The 19172-nt window shown below is 48.5% G+C and overlaps 1 protein-coding gene across 3 annotated transcripts in view; it reads right to left on the bottom strand.

Annotated features, from left to right (window-relative positions):
- Positions 1-19172, bottom strand: part of RAB28 (RAB28, member RAS oncogene family) — a 111251-nt gene that overhangs the window by 9339 nt on the left and 82740 nt on the right. For all 3 annotated transcript variants that reach the window (XM_056855388.1, XM_056855389.1, XM_056855390.1), the window contains exons 5-6: positions 1378-1481; positions 818-895 (exon numbers count right to left, since the gene is read on the bottom strand). In XM_056855388.1, coding sequence (XP_056711366.1) covers positions 818-895; positions 1378-1481 — 182 coding nt within the window. The remainder of the gene's footprint in view (positions 1-817; positions 896-1377; positions 1482-19172) is intronic.

Below are 19172 nucleotides of genomic sequence, written 5' to 3'. Positions count from 1 at the left end.
GATTTAGATGAAAGATTAGTAACATTCTATCGCAGAGTTAAGTTGGTAATTGCAGGTGATTTCAATGCTAGAATTGGACCTAATGATAAACAATTATTTACAGGGATGTGATGAATGGGTTTGAAACAGAAGAGATGGTATATTTTATGGCTATCATAGGGAGTCTCTGGATATGAAGATAAATGGTTTTTATATGCCAACTTTCTCTTCCTTTTAAGGAGAATCAAATCTGCTTACAATCACCTTCCCTTCCCCTCCCCACAACAGGCACCCTGTGAGGTAGGTGGGATTGAGAGAGCTCTGAGAGAACTGTGACTGGCCCAAGGTCACCCAGCTGGCTGCAGGTGGAGGAGTGGGGAAATCAACCCGGTTCACCAGAATAGAGTCCACCACTCTTAACCACTATACCATGCTGGCTTACCTGTTGACAGTTTAAATGAGGTCCAAAATACTGTTCTGCCAGTTAAGTGAAGGTGAAAGAACTTCAGGGAGTTTCACAACAGCAGCTGCAGAGATGGCCCAGGGACCCTCTGCTGATTCAACAAAAACAAAAGTGCAGAAGCCCCCAAATGGGCCTAAAACAGCTCTCTGGCCAAAGTACCAGGGAGCAGTGAGCATCTGTTGGTGTGCAAGGACTTTGGAAAGAAAATTAAACCTCAAAGCTTGATTGTATGACTGCAAGAGTAACGTTTTGCTTCAGTATGCAAACAACACATAACACAACGTTGCCACACCTTGCAGCAAAACAGATTGTTAATTGACAGCTTGAAAAGTAAATATATCAACTAGCAAAAGCCACACAACTCAGAAGTCTCACCTGTGACTGCTCTATTTCCGCTCTGTTTAATTTGACGTCAAGGATGTCGGCAGCGATTCTTTGAAAACACAGGAAGACCTATTAAAAAAGAAAAGGCTTAAGTGATTAGAAACAGACATCCTGAAGTTACTTCAAATACAGCAAATATTTCCTGAATTATAAACAGTGAGATGGGGGGAAAATACAACCTGTGCAAAAGATCTCTGAACAATTCCATTGGTAAATTTCATGCCAGTAACCACAGCAATATTCTAAAACAATTGAATTGTGATATGAAAGAATGACTATTATTCTGGTCTCCTAATTGGATTTTAGAGAATTAAATACAAAATGCACTCTTGCATACAATGGTTTACAAGAATAATGCATGTATCAGAATCGCTTTTTAAAGATGCACTCAAAACCCCCACTGAACTTTTGCAAAACATCATGTTAAGCACCTATGGTAAGCAATTCAGTTCACAAAAGCAATGCCCATGATTTCAGTTCTTGGCACTCAGCACTCTGGAGACTGGTGCTGTAAATGTCAAAAGTACTTAACCTTATTCATATTTACTTACAGAATCACCTGTCTTGGCTGACACAAAATGGCTGCTACAGTGATTTTCCTGACAGAAGCGATGGTGCCGATCAGCCTTGACTGTCCGCAGATGCTCCAAATCAACTACGAAAAGGTTCACAGGGAATGAAAACATTTGTGTATTGTTACTTTCTTAGATACATTCTTTAAACAAAAAAAGAAGAAGAGTTGGTTTTTATATGCCGACTTTCTCTGCCTTTTAAGGAGAATCAATAAAGGTAAAAGGTAAAGGTCCCCTGTGCACCGGGTCATTCTTAACCCATGGGGTGACATCACATCCCGACGTTTACTAGGCAGACTTTGTTTACAGGGTGGTTTGCCAGTGCCTTCCCCAGACATCTTCCCTTTACCCCAGCAAGCTGGGTACTCATTTTACTGACCTCGGAAGGATGGAAGGAGTCAACCTTGGCTGGCCCAGAGTCAAGCCAGCTACCTGAAACCAACTTCCGTCGGGATCGAACTCAGGTCGTGAGCAGAGCTTTGGACTGCATTACTGCAGCTTACCACTCTGTGCCACGGGGCTCCTAAGGAGAATAAAACCTGCTTACAATCTCCTGTCCTTCCTCTCCCCACAACAGACACCTTGTTAGGTAGGTGGAGCTGGAAGAGTTGGGAGAGAACTGTGACTAACCCAAGGTCACCTAGCTGGCTTCATGTGGAGGAGTGGGGAAACCATCTGTTCACCAGATTAGCGTCCGTCACTCATGTGGAGGAGTGGGGTATCAAACCCAGTTCTCCAGATTAGAGTCCACCCCTCTTAACCACTACACCATGCTGGCTCCCAAGATTGCATACTTGATACTGGTTTCTTTTCAAGGCCATTTGTGTGGTCACACGTCTATGATTCTGCACCGATTCATCAATCCAGAAAGTTCTGGAGCTCTAGCCAAGAAATTGGCCCTCCCATCCTCTCCCCTAAGGAACAGCTTTGCCTCTCTGCTCATGACACAAAAGAAGAGGTAAGCATCTTCTCTGTTCAGTTCCTTCTGAATCCTGTATTCAGCTCCCTCAAAGTAGCAAGACAAGAGAGCACCCAGCAGGAGGGAAGGAGAGCAGGTTATGCAACTACAGAGATGACCATTGAAAGAAGGTCCAGTTACAGGTAAGCAACTTGTCTGTCTTTGTGGTCTACCTGCATTTCCACATATGGTCACCCCAGATAAGAAACTGATATACTTGGACGTAGGTAGTGGTAAAATCTCAGAAGCCAAAAGAACCACTTCCTGTACACCAATGTTGAGGTGGAAGAGGAAAATGTAAAGAGTTGTCCTTGCTGCTGCTTAGCCTGGTGAAACAGGCAAATCAAAGAGTCCACCTGGTATGACAGAGCTGCGCATTATAACTGTTGTTGTCTTGGTGAAGAGACAGGGACAGGGAATCCTGGGTTTCTAGGATTCACCCCAGTCCAGATCAAACTGACAGAAATGCTTATTTCCATCATCCCTTCAAAAATTAGGAGGAATGCATTCGGGAGGTGCAGTGGTTGCCATCACTCGGGATGAGGCCAGCCCCTCCCATCATAGCCAGTGGTAGAGCCTCTGCTTGGCATGCAGGACGTCCCGGGTTCAATCCCCTGCATCTCCAGTTAAAAGGGACTAGGCAAGTAGGTGATGTGAAATACCTCTGCCTGAGACCCTGGAGAGCCACTGTCAGTCTGGGTAGACAATACTGACTTTGATGGACTGAGGGTCTGATTCAGTATAATGCAGCTTTATGTGTTCATCAAGCAGGCTTGTCTAATCTTTGGGGCAACCCAGATACTCTCTCTGGCATAGAGGAGAAGCACTTCAAGGAGATCTACTGCAGCTTAAGAGATGACTTGGTCATAGCAACTGGCCTCCATCGCAACTGGAGCAGAGGGGTTGCAGAGACGACTGAGGTGTCTTCTCTTTGAAACCAGAACAGAAGACTCCATAAGACTCCATAAGAACAAGTAGGGCTTGCTGGCCCAGATGAATGGTCCATCTAGCCCAGCATCCTGTTTCACACAGCTGTCAACCAGCTGAGCACGGAGGCCAAACCACTCCTCTGATGCTGTCTCCTAGCATTGGTTTCAGAGGTTTACTGCCTCTGTATATGGAGGCTCCATTTGGTCACCATAACATACCTAAGTGTGGGAAATATATGGAAAAGACTTGAAATGTTTCAAGAGCCAGCTCAAACAATTGTGTTGATGTCAGTGTAGGAAATACACACGAACACAAGAAGCTGCCTTATATTGGCTCAGACCATTGGCCCATCAAAGTAAGTGTTGTGTCTACTCAAACTGGCAGCGGCTCTCCAGGGTCTCAGGAATGGACCCGGATGTCAGAATGTAGGCAGCAGTTATCACCATAGGTATGATGACCAGATCAGGCAGGAGGACCTGCACTCTTCAGATGACTCCATAGAATCAGAATGTTTTATTTTATTTTTTTAATTCAACTTGTATCCCGCCCTCCACAGCAAAAGCAGGGCTCAGGGCAGCTCACATAATCTTAAATCACAATTACAATAAAATCACAATAAGTCATATAACAACCATACTCATAAATAAAAAAAGCCCCATAAAACCATGAAAATATCAAAAGATCAAAAAATATATCAAAATATCTGAAACAAGACATCTAGCACACTTATTGCGACATAGAGGCCTCAGTAGAGCCAGCAGGCAGTCAGAGCCCCCCCCCCCAATAATAACAGTTATTCAATACCAGCACTAGAAAAAGTGGAGGGTGATAGGGAGGCCAGCATTGATGAAAAAGACCGTAGCTGACTTCAACCATAGGCCTGGTGGAATAGCTCTGTCCCACAGGGCCCTGGTCTTATTTGGGAGGATATTCCACCAGACAGGGGCCACGGCAGAAAAGTCCCTGGCCCTATTTGTGGCCAGCCGCACACTCTTTGGTGAATATTTGCTGAATGCAATATTCTCTGGGGGACATACCAGGAGAGACAGCCCCACTTTTTCTTCTTTTGTCTTTATTGTCCAGGTTTTGAAACAACGGATTCTCTGCAGCTCTGGCTAGGTTTGAACCATTCAGAATGGAAGCACAGAAGTAAGTGCCTGTGATTCAGCTGCATGACTGGAAACCCAATGCAGAGGCATGGAAGCTCACAACAAAAACTAGCTCCAGGGGTTGATGCAGAGAACATCCGTGCAGGGCCACCTCAAGACATTTTGCCACCCAGAGCATCCTCTTCCTGTCTCACCTTAGCTGGGCTATAGGCACTGCAACCAGGTTGCAGCGGCACAAGTCAGCTGGACGACAACTGGAGCAAGCCACCCCCATCATGTCCTCCCACATAGCTGCCCCTCACCACCAATTTGGTGTTCCAAGCAACCATTTGGGTTGCTTGACTGGGGAACCAGCACTGCGGCCACAGTAACTAGCATCACACACATTTTCCCCAGAAGTATGCGCAGGTGAGAGAGATGGTTTCTGTCAAGCAAACCAGAGCTACAGTGAAGACTGGAGTCTAAGCCGTGGCTGTCTCCAATACAACAGAAAGCATAATTCACGTCAGTCAGACACGGAAAATTTACTTCCACAATTGCAGCGTGGATTAAAAGTAGACTGTTATGCTGTAAGCATATGGTTGATGCAAGGGAGGGGGAAAAAACCACGGGAGAGGGGGGAACAAGATCTGAAATCCAACTGTGCTACATAATAACAAGATATACTCTTCTAGAAGTCTTGTGTATATAAAACTAGAGAGGGAAAGGCTGAGGAGAAACTTCTCAATGAAGAACCATCATGGAGGCAGTAACAGAAAAGAACCAAGGAAGAATGTAGGCGCTCCTTGGAAGAGGGTATCTGAGCAACAATTCCTCAACTAGAACTTGCCAGGGTTTCTTCTGCTTTGGCACAGAACCCCTACTTGAGTCTGAATGGAGACCAAGGAGGGCTAGATAGGATGCCATTGGTCTCCAGCAGGGGGCAGCAAAAGTGGGTTGCTCCCTGACCTAAGGTCAGTCGCATAGGGGACATCACCCTTCTTTGCTCAGACCGGATGCAAAGGAGGGCAGCACTCTTGTGCCCTCATTAATGGTGCAGAAGGAAGAGTTTCAACAGGTTCAGCTCTTTCCAGCCCGGCATGGTGAAGCGGGTCAGTGCCTTTTAGTTGACTATGCAATTAGAATTGACCCCTTCCTGAGAAGTGGTATGTTATCTTATTCAGTTAGTCACCTACTAAGCAAGACTCAACTAATTTACTCACAAAAAGTAAGTCTTTTTATTGAATAGCTTCAATGTAATAAATGTGTATATATGTGTATATGCAAGTATTAGGTAAAGGTTCCCTATGCAAGCACTGGGTCATTCCTGACCCATGGGGTGACGTCACATCCCGACGTTTCCAAGGCAGACTTTGTTTACGGGGTGGTTTGCCAGTGCCTTCCCCAGTCATCTTCCCTTTACCCCCAGCAAGCTGGGTATTCATTTGACGGACCTCGGAAGGATGGAAGGCTGAGTCAACCTTGAGCTGGCTACCTGAAACCGACTTCCGTCGATATCGAACTCAGGTCGTGAGCAGAGCTTTTGACTGCAGTACTGCAGCTTAACACTCTGCGCCACGGTATTACAAAGTATTAAAAGCAATAACAATGTATACAATAAAGCAAGCAAGTTCTACATACTATTTACTTCCATCCTCCATACTACATACTTCCATCCTTGGTCCCTTCCCTTAGGAACAGCGGCTGACGACCCCGAGTTCTTACGGGACGTTTTAGCTGAGCTTCTTCGTACAGATGCGGAAGTTAATTGCCTGACTGGACTTGTTCGTGCTCAGTGGCGTTCTCTAGCCGCGACGGTCCCCTGGACGTCCGACATCACGGATACCAGTGCCTGCCAAGACCTCCACACCCTTGACTGGTTGGTGGAAGATGCTTGATTGTCGACAGAGGATTTACAATTGTTGACTAGCCTGTTGGCGGGACTAACTGCCAGTGAAACGCAAACGACTCTGACTGCGGTCCCGATTCGTCCTGCCACGTCTTCAGACATGGCGACCCCGGCCACACCAGCCCCCGAGCTCTGCCAAGCGGAGGCGAAAGCGGTGGCCACACGGGTGGCTGCGCTTTTTCAGGGACACACTGCAACCACTATTTCGATGGCTGAACTCACAAAGCACCTGGCCCCCGACTTCGGTGCTAATGCAGCGGCCTTGGCAGTGCAGATCCAGCCGATGTTGGATCTGACAGATCCCGCTGAACTCCTCTTCACCTTGGAACAGGAGGCCCTTCCGCTCGTTACCACGGCACTGACCGCCAAGCTAGAAGCTGACCAGGCCCTAGCCGAATGCAAAAGAGCGGAGGAGCAGACACGGGCAGCGTGAAGCTACCCTTATCCACTACTTCTGTGAAGCTTTGCACCCGGACATTTTAAACTGGTCTTATATGCGAGGCGACCCAGATACCCTGGAGGATTGGATTCTACTGGCCGAGGAAGTAGAAAGTCGCCGACGGTTTGTTTCCCTGGTCCGAAATCGGGCCAAAGAGAGGGGCAGTCAAAAACCTGCCCCAAACCTTCGACTCCCAACCCGCGGAGACCAACCCGACTCCCTCTGGATCACGAGTCCAGATTCCAGAGAGGAGCCTGTCTCGTTTTCGGTGTTATGGGCCACTTTGCAGCGGCTTGTCCCCAACGTCCAGAACCCACTCGACCGGACATACCGCCTCGAGCTCGGGGACAACCTCAACGCAGAGGCACCGCGGCCACCCGCAGCGCAGCACCGGGACGACCCACACCCTCTGCACTTCACGTCGGAGAATCGTCTAGTCTCCCTGCACCCATCGACCCCGCAGGATCCCGGATTACAAGTGCCCCAGTGGGGGACAGCTCTCCTTCTTTCGACGAAGATCAATGGAATTCCCCAGCTCTAAATCTGGAATCTCCTCTTGACCTGTCAAAAAACGGACACGGTCTGTGATGAGTGGAGCGTCCCCACAGACCCCTGCAGAAACCCCTGCAAAACCCAAGGCTCCTGTCATGGTAAGTGAAGTCGAAAATACTGTGTATGTGGACGTAGTGTTACAACACTATAAAAAGGGCCCCCAGTTACGTGTCAAAGCACTCATAGATTCCGGCTGCGGGCGCTCTTTAAACAATGAGGCCACGTTTGCAGCCCTACAAGTCAAGTCCGAAAACCTACCGGCTCCCATCCAATTTGCCCAAATGGACGGTAGCCACTTTAAAGGGGGGTCGGTCGACCATCGCACACGGGGAGTAGCGATGGGCATCGGTTCCCATTGGGAGCAGATAGACTTTACCATTGCTCCAGTTCGATACAAGATCATTTTAGGAATCAACTGGCTCAAAGGGCACAGTCCTTCCATAGACTGGGAGGCTGACACTATTGCCTTTACCAACCCTAAGTGTAACCAACATCGACACGAGGTCGCGGTTGCTCTTCCACCAGCCTCAGCCTTAGCCTCCGATGCCCCACTGCCGACCCAATTGCCCGAGGTATACCGGGACTTTGAGGATGTTTTTGATGTAAAAGAATGCAATGCATTACCCCCCCCCCCACCGTACTACGGACTGTGCGATTGAAGTGGTGGGAGACTGCAAACTGACTAAAAGCAAGATTTACCCTATGAGCGTTTCCGAACGCGCTGTGCTGCGAGAATTTCTAGACAAAAATCTTGCTCGGGGGTTCATTCGGCCATCAGCCGCCCCCAACTCAGCCCCTGCTTTCTTTGTCCATAAGAAGACGGGTGACTTGCGCTTATGCATTGACTTTCGAAAACTCAACGCAGTCACTCAAACCAATGCCTACCCCATCCTGCTGATTTCGGACATCTTGGGACAACTAAGGGAGGGGTGCATTTCACCAAACTGGACTTGGTTGAAGCTTATTACCGGGTCTGGATTCGTGACGGGGACGAACCCCTCACAGCCTTCTCTAGCTGCTTCGGAATGTATGAATTTCTGGTGATGCCTTTTGGGTTAAAAGGGGCCCAGGGGGTCTTCATGCAACTCATTAACGAAGTCCTCCATGATTTATTATATCGGGGCGTGGTGGTTTATCTCGATGATATCCTTATTTACTCTAATTCTATGGATGAACATATTACTCTTTGAAGTCTGGACTGATCACAAAAATCTAGAGGCCCTCACGGGGGCCCACAAACTGTCCGCAAAACAACAACGTTGGGCTGACTTCTTTGCTCAATTCCATTTTGTGCTCAAGCATGTGCCTGGAAAGCAAAACGTGCTAGCTGATGCTCTTTCCAGGCTTCCCCAGTGTCCGGTGAAAATCGACCGTCCTACGGTCTCCCTATTCACCCCAGCGCAAAGGGGAGCTCTACCAGTTCTAGCTGTACAGACTCGGTCCCAAACACTGCTCCAGTCCCAGCCCCAAACAGCGGACAGCAGAGCATCTGTCAAGAGGGAACCAACTCCCTCAGTGGACCCACCCACGCCACCTACGCCCAGTGCCCCACATCAACCAATCCTCCCCTCCACCCCATCGCCACTGCCGGCGGCTCCTGAAGGGGTGTGTGATCCTGCCCGATTCCTTCCTGGACTCCCTTTGCGCTCAGTGCCTAGCCGAACGCACTGCTCAGGCACTGCCCTCGGGCCTGCTAGAATGGGGTGGTTGTTGGTACAAAGACTCGAAATTGTACATACCTAAAATACTTCGGAAAGAGGTCCTGCAAATGGCCCATGGAGCCAAAACAGCAGGACACTTTGGATTCTTAAAAACCCTTCGCTGCGCAGGCAGTTTTGGTGGGCAGGCATGCGTACTGACGTGGATTCCTTCGTTCGCAGCTGTCCCATCTGTGCCACTGTTAAACGATCCCAAGGTAAACCCCCTGGACTGTTGCAACCGCTGGAAGTTCCCACCAAGCCCTGGGAAGTGATTGCTATGGATTTTATGACTGATCTCCCGCTCAGTGAAGGAAAAACTGTTCTATGGGTTATTACTGACTTGTTTTCCAAACAGGTGCATCTGGTTCCGTGTGCGGGTATACCCTCCGCCCCAAAGTTGGCCCGCCCCTTTGTGTCACGTGTTTTCCGTTTGCATTCCTTTCCGCGTAAGATAATCAGCGACCGCGGGGGTACCTACGTGGCTAAGTTTTGGAAAGCCTTTCTCAAGTTGGTGGGGGTGGAACAGGGTTTGTCTAGTGCTTTTCACCCCCAAACGGATGGGCAAACTGAACGTGTAAATGCTGTATTGGAATGTTATTTGCGTTATGTCAATTATCACCAAGATGATTGGGTTGAACTATTGCCTTTTGCTGAGTATGCTTACAATAATGCTGTGCATCAATCTACGGGTTTTAGTCCTTTTTATGCTGTGTATGGTCAAGATTTCAGTCCTATTGGTCATGTTGATGTTGCGGGGGAGGAGGGAAGTGATGATGTAGCCTCTTGGGCTCGAGCTATCCACACCACCTGGCCCTGGCTGGTGAAAAATTTAGAAAGGGCCAAACACAAATATAAAGCTCAAGCAGATAAACATCGCTCTCCCAGCACAGACTTCCAGGTTGGTGACTTAGTGTACCTATCCACCAAGAATCTACGGTCCACCCGGCCATGTAATAAGCTCAGCGCCAAGTACGTGGGGCTGTATCCCATTGCTTGGATAATTAACCCAGTCACTGTGGAACTGACCCTCCCTAAAACATTGAGGCGCATCCATCCTGTCTTCCATGTCAGCCTCCTCAAGCCTCATGTTGCCGCCTCAGACTGGCACCTGGAACCGCCTCCTGAACAGCCTGTGATGGTGGGGGGGGGAGGAGTATTTTGAAGTGTCAAAGATCCTGGACTCTCGTATGCGTCACGGCTCTCTGCAATACTTGGTTCGTTGGAAACACTTCCCCCCTGTCTATGACGAATGGGTTCGTGCACGGGATGTCTCCGCCCCGCACCTAGTGCACGCCTTCCACATCGCCTACCCCCATAAGCCGTCCCCCTTGCAGGACGGGGGGGGGCCTAAGGGGAGCAGAATGTCAGGCCTGCTCGCTGTGTCTCAAATAGTTTCGTTTTCTCACAGACCTTCGTTCAAGGACTGTTTCCCTAAAACTGCATTCCTATCCCATTTGAAGCTAGCAGATGCCCGTGGGAGCCGTGGTGTCTCTAGACTGTTTGAGGTTATCTCATGAGACTGTATTGCTGCCGCTTTTCTAGTGTTCTTATATTACCAAGTGCATGCCATTTCCCCCCCATTTCTGTCTTTGGATTTCTAAGCTCTGCTTGCCTGTGATACCATTAAACCAACTCTTTTGGACTACTAAGTCTCCTGGTGTGGCTTTTGGTTTTCGATGGGACAAGTGCTTACATAAAAATCCAATACTTAAAATATAACAGTTAAAGAAGTCTGATTTAGTTTAAAGAATCTGATTCACACTATCTAGAATAGTAAATAAGTAAATCCATACATACCCAAAGCCAATCTCTTTTGAGATTTTCTTAGTCCAAAGACTTAGAGATATTTAAATTTCTGGCCTTTCCCTGCCTATATTTATACTGTCAAAAATTACTTCTTTTCCGATTTGGGATTTATTTTTACTGCTGGATTTATTTTTCCTGCACATGCTCTGTAGCTGCAAGCTTCCTTGCAGACTACCATGTAAGGATTTTCCTCTTCCAGCAGGTTATTTTGCTGAACATAGCTATTTCTTAGACAGTCAATTTTTAGTCATGTTATGTCTCTATAATGACTAATTTTACCAGCATTCTCATCTCCTAAAGAACACGATACAAATGAATATATTTTCAACTTTCTACTACCATTCTTTCATATTAAACCTTAAAACCCAATATAACATTATACAACACCATTAGGTAATGTTTCAGACAGCTGTTGCTGACTAGTCATTGTTAGGTAACCATTAGGAAAAATACTACTGGATAAATATGAAGCATAAAAGATCCAAGATTTTTCTAAAACGTAATTTTTCCAAAAGAGTCTCTTGGCTGTGCATGTCTAGGCTTGTCCAGTTTAAAGGGAATCAAACCTCTAAATGGCTTTTCATGAAAAATATGGTTTTACATTGAATACTTCTGCATATGTACAACACTAATACTTCCATACGTCCTAATATGTCAAAGCCTGTAACAATGACGAGGTTACCCTGCCAAAACCTGCTTTTTCTTCTCCTACACCAGTATTCAAGGCTCAGAAACTCCATCCAGCTTTGGCATTGGCCAAAGAAGGAAGGAGGCAAATATATACAGTAAAAAAATAAAGTGGTGTCACAGACTACTGCATGATAGCAGAGAACAATCTTTCATCTTAATACAAGCAAAGCATATACGGCTGGCTCTGGGGCACAAGGTGGCTTCTGGCCTGCGCTTCTGGAACAACAGACCCCGAGCTGCATAGCAAACAAATTTTAAAACAGAAGAGACTTCCAAAAACAGCTTGTGAGATAGCACAGGAAGGAGTTGCTCTTCAAAGGCAACAGCTGACTTCAGACACACCTATGGCCCAAACCACAAAAAGATACCTTATAAATAACAAAGAGCAGCTCACAGTAAGAGAAAAATATTCACTCGGGGGGAAGCATCCAATTTAACACCCTAGCGTACAGTTTCCATTCCCTAGACTGACCTTGGAATCTCTGACCGTACTCCTAGACCAAGGCTACAATTCCAAGATCCTTTTTCTTCTATACAAAGGGAAATTTCTATGCACTGTCAAGACATGCTTCCCACCTCAAATGAAAACCTCTGCAAGTGAATCTTGTGGACTTTTTGGACTGAGGAACACAGTTATAGAATCAGAATCAGATAACCTTTATTGGCATAATAAAATTGATGGTCACAAGGTCAGAGATAAACAGATAATACATATCTAAATTAAAATTGAGTTTGAATCTTAACCTTAACAGCTTCTGCCAAAAACTCCGCCACCTTCACCATAACATCAGTTGTAATGTCGTTCAGCAAGAATTGGCAAGTGGATGTTCTATAAGGGGCCGTCCATTTGCTGATTAAGGGTAATATAATTTTTTTACGGGGTTCTTCATGTAAATGTCAATCTAAGATAATGTGATGTAGGGCGCTTGGCTGCCCCGCTCCGCGTGGACATACCCTCTTGTTAAAGGGAGTCTTAGTAAATCTCCCGTATAAAACCTAGATGGAAAGGAATTGAGTTGAGCTAGCATAAATGCTCTCCTTTGAAGAGGTTCCTCAAGTGTACTAAAATATTGCTGCATCCTTCTGGGTAATATTGACAAACCCATTTTAAGTGGGGAACACAGCTATAATTCAGCACCCAGTTACATGAGCCTAACACAACCCAGTCCTGACCTGGATGGCCCAGGCTAGCCTGATCTTGTCTGATCTCAGAAGCTAAGCCGGGTCAGCCCTGGTTAGTATTTGGATGGGAGACAACCAAGGAATACCAGGGTTGCTGTGCAGAGGAAGGCACTGGCAAACCACCTGTTGCCATGAAAACCCCAAAAAGGGGTTGCCATAAGTCGCCTGAGACTTGAAGGCGCTTTACACACACACACACACACACACAACACAACACAACCCCAAGTGCACTAGGTGAAAATAAAGCATACCAGCTTTACTGCAAAAGCTATCCGCAAAATTTAGGTTTGATTTCGTCCGACTGAAATCAAAGAAATGTAAATGCACAGCCTTTTTCTGAAATTCTTTTGATGGCACCCACTGAAGAACTGATCAGATGCAAGTCCCATTTACTATAACACAGGAGGGCCATTCTGCCCACTCAGATCTATCCCTTGATAACAGCAAATGTCAGGTGATAGCTTGCCTATGTGAAATGACCATTCCAGATCAGTTGATGGAGCTCTGTTATCATGCGAACAGGGCTCCCATTAATATGGCATTTATCACTTGATAATTACAATATCAACAGATTACCCCAAATGGGAGTTTGACATGAATAACTATTTATAGAACTGCAGTATGGATGCCAGCTCTGCATTGGGAAATACCTGGAAATTTTGGGGTGGAGCCTGGAGAGGACATGGTTTGGAGAGGGAACGGATTTTGCCATGGTACAGTGTCATAGAGTTCACCCTTTAAAGCAGCTATTTTCTCCTTGGGAACTGATCTCTGTAGTCCAGAGATCAGCTGTCAAAGCGGGAGATTGGAGGTTGGCAACCCTAGACTATAGCCAATCATGCACTTATGATTGCCAGTACTATTACAAATACATTATAAAAACAAATAGATTATTCTAAAGTACTACTGAGAAGAAAAGAGAGCCAGTGTGGTGTGGTGATTAAGAGCAGCGGACTCTATTCTGGAGAACTGGGTTGGTTTCCCCACTCCTCCACATGAAGCCTGCTGGGTGACCTTGGGCCAGTCACAGTTCTCTCAGAACTCTCTCAGCCCATGTGCAAACCACCTCTGAACGTCTCTTGCCTTGAAAACCCTATGGGACTGCCATAAGCCAGCAGTAACTTGATGGCACAAACACACACACTTAAAAGAAACTGACACCACTTGAGCATTCCAAATCAGGCTAGAGTTTTCAAACTTCTCCCTAAATTTATTGTCAGTATAAATATATTTTAGACATAAAGCGCTATAGCAAATATACCCATTAACAGGTGCAGCTCATCCACTAGGCGGTCCCTGCAGCGTTGAGAAGACAAGGCACCCTGGGCCCCAGGAGAGGGGGGGTGGCTCTGCCCAGCCTCTAGAGCAGGGGTGGGGAACCTTTTCCCTGTCAAGGGCCATTTGCACATTTATAACATCATTCGGGGGCCATACCAGGTGTAGATCTCCCGGCGGCGGGGGAGGGAGAGGCTAGGGTTGCCAGGTCTCCAGTCACCACCTGGAGGTTGGCAACCCTAGGAGAGGCTATGCACAGGAAGGAAGGAAGGAAGGAAGGAAGGAAGGAAGGAAGGAAGGAAGGAAGGGAAGGAAGGAAGGAAAAGAAGGCTAGAAAGGAAGGCTAGGGTTGCCATGACTCCAGCAGCCAACTGGAGGGTGGAAACCCTAGGAGAGGCTATGCAGAGGAGGGAGGAAGGGAAGGAATGCTAGGGTTGCCAGGTCTCCAGCCACCACTGGTGGCAACCCTAGGCCATGCAGAGGAGGGAGGGAAGGAAAGGAAGGCTAGGAAGGAAGGCTAGGGTTGCCAGGTCTCCAGCCTGGCAACCCTAGGAGAGGCTATGCAAAGGACGGAGAGAGGGAAGGAAAGAAGGAAGGAAAGGAGGCTTTCCCCCACACACACACACCTTCCCCCCTCCACACACATACACACGCAGGCACGCACACATGCGATCGGAAGGAAGGAAAAGGAAGGAGGCTCCCCACACACACATGCATACACGCCTTTCCTCCCCACACACAGACACACGCAGGCACACACACATGAGATCAGGAAAGAAGGAAGGAAAGGGAAGGAGGCTTCCCCCCCCCAAGAACACACATGGAGAAGCCCTGAGGGAGCCAGAACGGCTTCTTAAGCTGGGCGGTGTGGCCAAGCTGGAGGTGTGTGTGAAAGTGTGGAGGGGGGAGCGCTTCCCCCCCTCCAGACTTTCACACATGCCTCCAGCTCGGCCAGGCCACCCGGCTCCAAGAAGCCGTTCTGGCTCCCTCGGGCCTTTTCCATACCGCCGGCTGGGAAGGAAGGAGGGAAGATGGCAGGGAGGAAGGAGGACGGCAGCAGCGGCGGCTCCTCTTCCCTCAAGCCGGAATAAGACCCGGGGAGGGAGCCACGCGCGCGCCGAGCGGGCCAGCCAAATTGCCAGCCATTTATGCACGGGAGGTTTTGCCTTGGATTTGCCGCTCAATAGATGCACATTTCCCCCACCCGAATTCTCAAAACTCTGCCTGGGGGCTTCTTTTTGAGTTTTGAGAATTCAGATGGGAAAAATGTGCATCTATTGAGTGGCAAATCCAAGGCAAAACCTCCCAGGCAGAAATGGCCACAGGCACACGCCAGGCCAATCAGGGTGAAGCCTTCCCGGCTTCCCCCCATAAACACACACCCGGCTACACACACAGGGGCCCACCGAGCCAGCGGCGCAGCTAGCGCGCAGGCCGGCGAGGCCCCGGCGGCACGAGTCTCAGTCGCCCCCTCAGTATTAGGCCGCGGTGCGGGTGTGTGCTGAGGGGGCGGCTGAGACTCGTGCCGCCAGGGCCTTGCCAGCCTGCACACTGGCCGGGCCACCGGCTTGGTACAGCCCTCCCGCTGCTCGACCCCCTCAGCCACACCCCTGCACCGAGAAAAGGCCCTGGCTAGCGACAGCTAGCTCTGTGGAGTTCCTGGCCTCGGCAGGTGGGCTGTGGAGCTCCCGGCCTTGGCAGGCGGGCTGGGGGTTGTGGAGCTCCCGGCCTTGGCAGGCCAGCCGAGGGCCGCATAAAATGAGCTCACGGGCCATTTCCGGCCCACGGGCCGGAGGTTCCCCACCCCTGCTCTAGGGGACTAATGCACCAGGGGAAAGGAGAACTGGCAGCATATTCCCATCTTCCCTACGATGTGGGGGGAGACAAGGAAGACAGGCGGTGTTTTCCTGCCTTTCCCTGGCACAGGGACGATGTCTGGTGCAGATTTGCTGCCTTCCGGGGGTTGGGGGCGCCTCAGGCCCCCTGGAAATTCTTGCCTGGGTGCCCAAAACCATAGGGCTGGCCCTGCACATTGACATGTTAATTACATTGAAGCCACATCGACCAATGACAATTACTGCTGTTAATACACTGAGAAGTGTGACCACCAAGTCTTTACTTTCTCGACATATTTTAAAAATTCATTTATATCCTGCTTTTCTGTCTAGCCTGTGCTCTAAGTGAGTGATGGGGCCTTTGGGTGTGTTACGCAGACCAATGGAATTGCCTGTTGTATTCAACCCCCCCCCCCCAAATGGCAGTTGGCATTCTTCTCGAAGTTCTATAGTACAATAACCTCTCAAATTACTGCCTCTCTTTGGACGACTGGCTTCCCAAAGGCATTTGTGTGGCTAACACTTTAGTCAAAGAAGCTGTCACAAAGAGGGATGAGTAATTTATCCAGGTAGCTGGAAGTGTGATTTGGTTCAAATATTTAAAAGGGAGTGCAGTTATCCATCTGATTTGCCTTTTCATCCACTCAGATTTTTCAGCTCTTACAAACAAAACATTAGGAGGGTCAAAACCAAAGGTAAGTTGAGAGCAACATTTCTGTATCTGTGAATCCAGTTAAGCTGAGGGCCCTTTAGATTGCCCTTTCAAATGGTTCTTTTTATGTAGATCTTACTGAAGAATCATTATTTCCGCTATCACACAGTCCTCCATTCTTGTGACTGGAAGACAAAACGGTGCATTTATTGTCTGAGAAATACAACCGGAGTGTCTAAAATGTGTGGCAAATTTATTTGGGTACTTCTCTAAAGTGGCAACTTAATGATGCTAAAATGTGTGTGTTTTAGAACTCTTTGAAATGTTGCAGTTCATCAAGAGGTGAAGCATATTGGCTAAGACCGTGAGTTTTGAACCTCCTGGTTTAAATCCTACCTTAGCCAACGTCTTGCAAGGGAAACTCTGACCAAGAACTACTGTGAGGGTTCCCAACCTTCCTGTGCAAATTCCATAAAATCACTTGCTCAGACTGTCATGAAGAAACAAGGAACTTTATTGGAAGCTTCAGGTAGTACAGGCCTTACACTGGTAAAGTTGCAAGTGAATACAGTTTCACAAAGACAGAATTATAACCCCTACAGGGAAGCAGATGTCAAACGTATGTTATGGGAATCTACGAGATAATTGTGCATGGTACAAAACATCAAAGAACTCAGAGCTTGTTAGTACTATCTACCCACCAAGGCCACAGTGGTGGAAGGGAGTCAGTGAGAGCAAGGGAGGGACGTGGGAAGAGGGAAGAGACATTCCAACCTGGGGCCCGTCAGACGCTGCGCCTGAACCAAGGAAAGTCAAGAGGCCTGGACTGCTTTTACGAGTCCAGGGAGGGGGGGGGGAAACATACAAGGCAAAGGCCTACCCAAGGCAAGGCGTACAGACCCTCACATTCTGCCCCCCTTAAGGCCCCCCTCCCCTGAGTCCGGGCGGACGAGGCTTGTCAGGATAGGCAGAGTGAAACTCTCGAACCAGGCGGGGAGCCGCCACATGGGGAGCAGCCACCCACTCATCCTGGGCGGACCCCAGGTGCTTCCAGCGGACCAAATAGAACAGTTTTCCCTTTTTCAGCTTAGAGTCCAACACTTTAGAAACTTCAAGATGCGATTCCCCTCCCACAACTGTAGGAATTTCGGACTTAGGGAGGGGGTGGAACTGAGGGGCAGCGACGTACGGTTTAAGTAGGCTGATGTGGAACACCGGATGTACCCCTCGAAGCGACTTGGGAAGTTCTAACTCTACCGTGACGTCATTGATCACCCGGGTGATGGGGAAAGGACCTACATACTTGTCACTAAGCTTTTTGCAAGGCCGAAGTGACCGTAGGTTCTTTGTGGAAAGGTAAACCTACCCTCCCACCTTGAGTTCCCACCCCGGAGACCGATGTTTATCGGCCTGGTCTTTGTACTTGCGCTTAGCCCTTTCCAGGTTTTTCTGCAGCCAGGGCCAAGTGGTCTGCACTACTTGTACCCAATCCTGGACCTCCTGCACCCCTTCAAGTTCAGGAGTGATGTTAGGAGAACCGAAGGGCCCAAAGTCCTTTCCATAAACCACGTGAAAAGGACTGAAACCTGTGGAGGAATGGGGGGCATTATTGTAGGCATATTCAGCAAAAGGCAGTAGGTCTACCCAATCGTCCTGGTGGTAATTGACATAACACCTTAGATAGCATTCTACTACAGCATTGACACGTTCGGTCTGACCATCGGTCTGGGGGTGGTAGGCTGAAGAGAGTCCTTGCTCTTCCACCCCCATGACTTTCAGGAAAGCCCTCCAGAATTTGGCTACGAACTGGGCCCCTCTGTCGGAGAGGACCTTCCTCGGGATCGAATGATGCTTCACCACGTGATTAATAAACAGTTTAGCCAACTTCTGGGCCGATGGTAGCCCCGCACAAGGAACAAAATGAACCTGTTTAGAGAATAAGTCTGTTATCACCCACAGTACAGTTTTTCCCCGACTAGGGGGCAAATCCGTGATAAAATCCATGGCGATCACTTCCCAGGGCATGGTCGGGGTCTCCAGAGGCTTTAAGAGTCCGGGAGGCTTTCCCATCCGGTTTTTGGCCGTGGCGCAAATGGGGCAGCTGCGCACGTACAACTCCACATCGGCCCTCATACCTGGCCACCAAAATTGATGCCGTAATAAATGCAAAGTCTACAAACCCAAAATGCCCCGCAAGTTTGGCCCCGTGAACCAGTCCCAGCACCTCTTTTCGGAGCACTTCGGGGACATAAAGCTTACCCCCCTGCAACCACAAGGAGCCCTGTTGGTCGAGATGTGCGGGCAGAACCTGCTGATCCGCTTCCCTCAGAGAAGCGTCCCGGAGCCGCTGTTGAAAAGCCTCCGGAATTCCCTTGAGGAGAGGAACATCCTGGCGGTGGGACTGGGACCGGGTGGTCACTGCAAGTCCCGAGACTTCCCCTCTCTGTTCAGGGGTAAATAAGGAATCCACCGGCAGGTCAAAGTCATTGCGGTATTGGGGGAGCCTAGAAAGAGCATCCGCTAACGCATTGTCCTTCCCTGGCACATGTTTCAGGACAAAGTGGAATTTGGCAAAAAACTGTGCCCAACGAATCTGTTTCGCGGTGAGCTTTCTAGCCCCTTTTAAGGCCTCTAGATTCTTGTGATCGCTGCAAACCTCAAAAGGGATCTCTGCCCCTTCCAGAAAATGCCTCCAAATGGTGAGGGCATGTTTAACAGCAGCGGCTTCTTTCTCCCAAATGGCCCAGTTGATTTCGGA

This window comes from Euleptes europaea, chromosome 9 (assembly GCF_029931775.1).
Source record: "Euleptes europaea isolate rEulEur1 chromosome 9, rEulEur1.hap1, whole genome shotgun sequence".
NCBI classification, from domain to species: Eukaryota; Metazoa; Chordata; class Lepidosauria; order Squamata; family Sphaerodactylidae; genus Euleptes; species Euleptes europaea.
The sequence above is the reverse complement of the archived record's forward strand: the minus strand, read 5'-3'. Positions and strand labels throughout refer to the sequence as shown.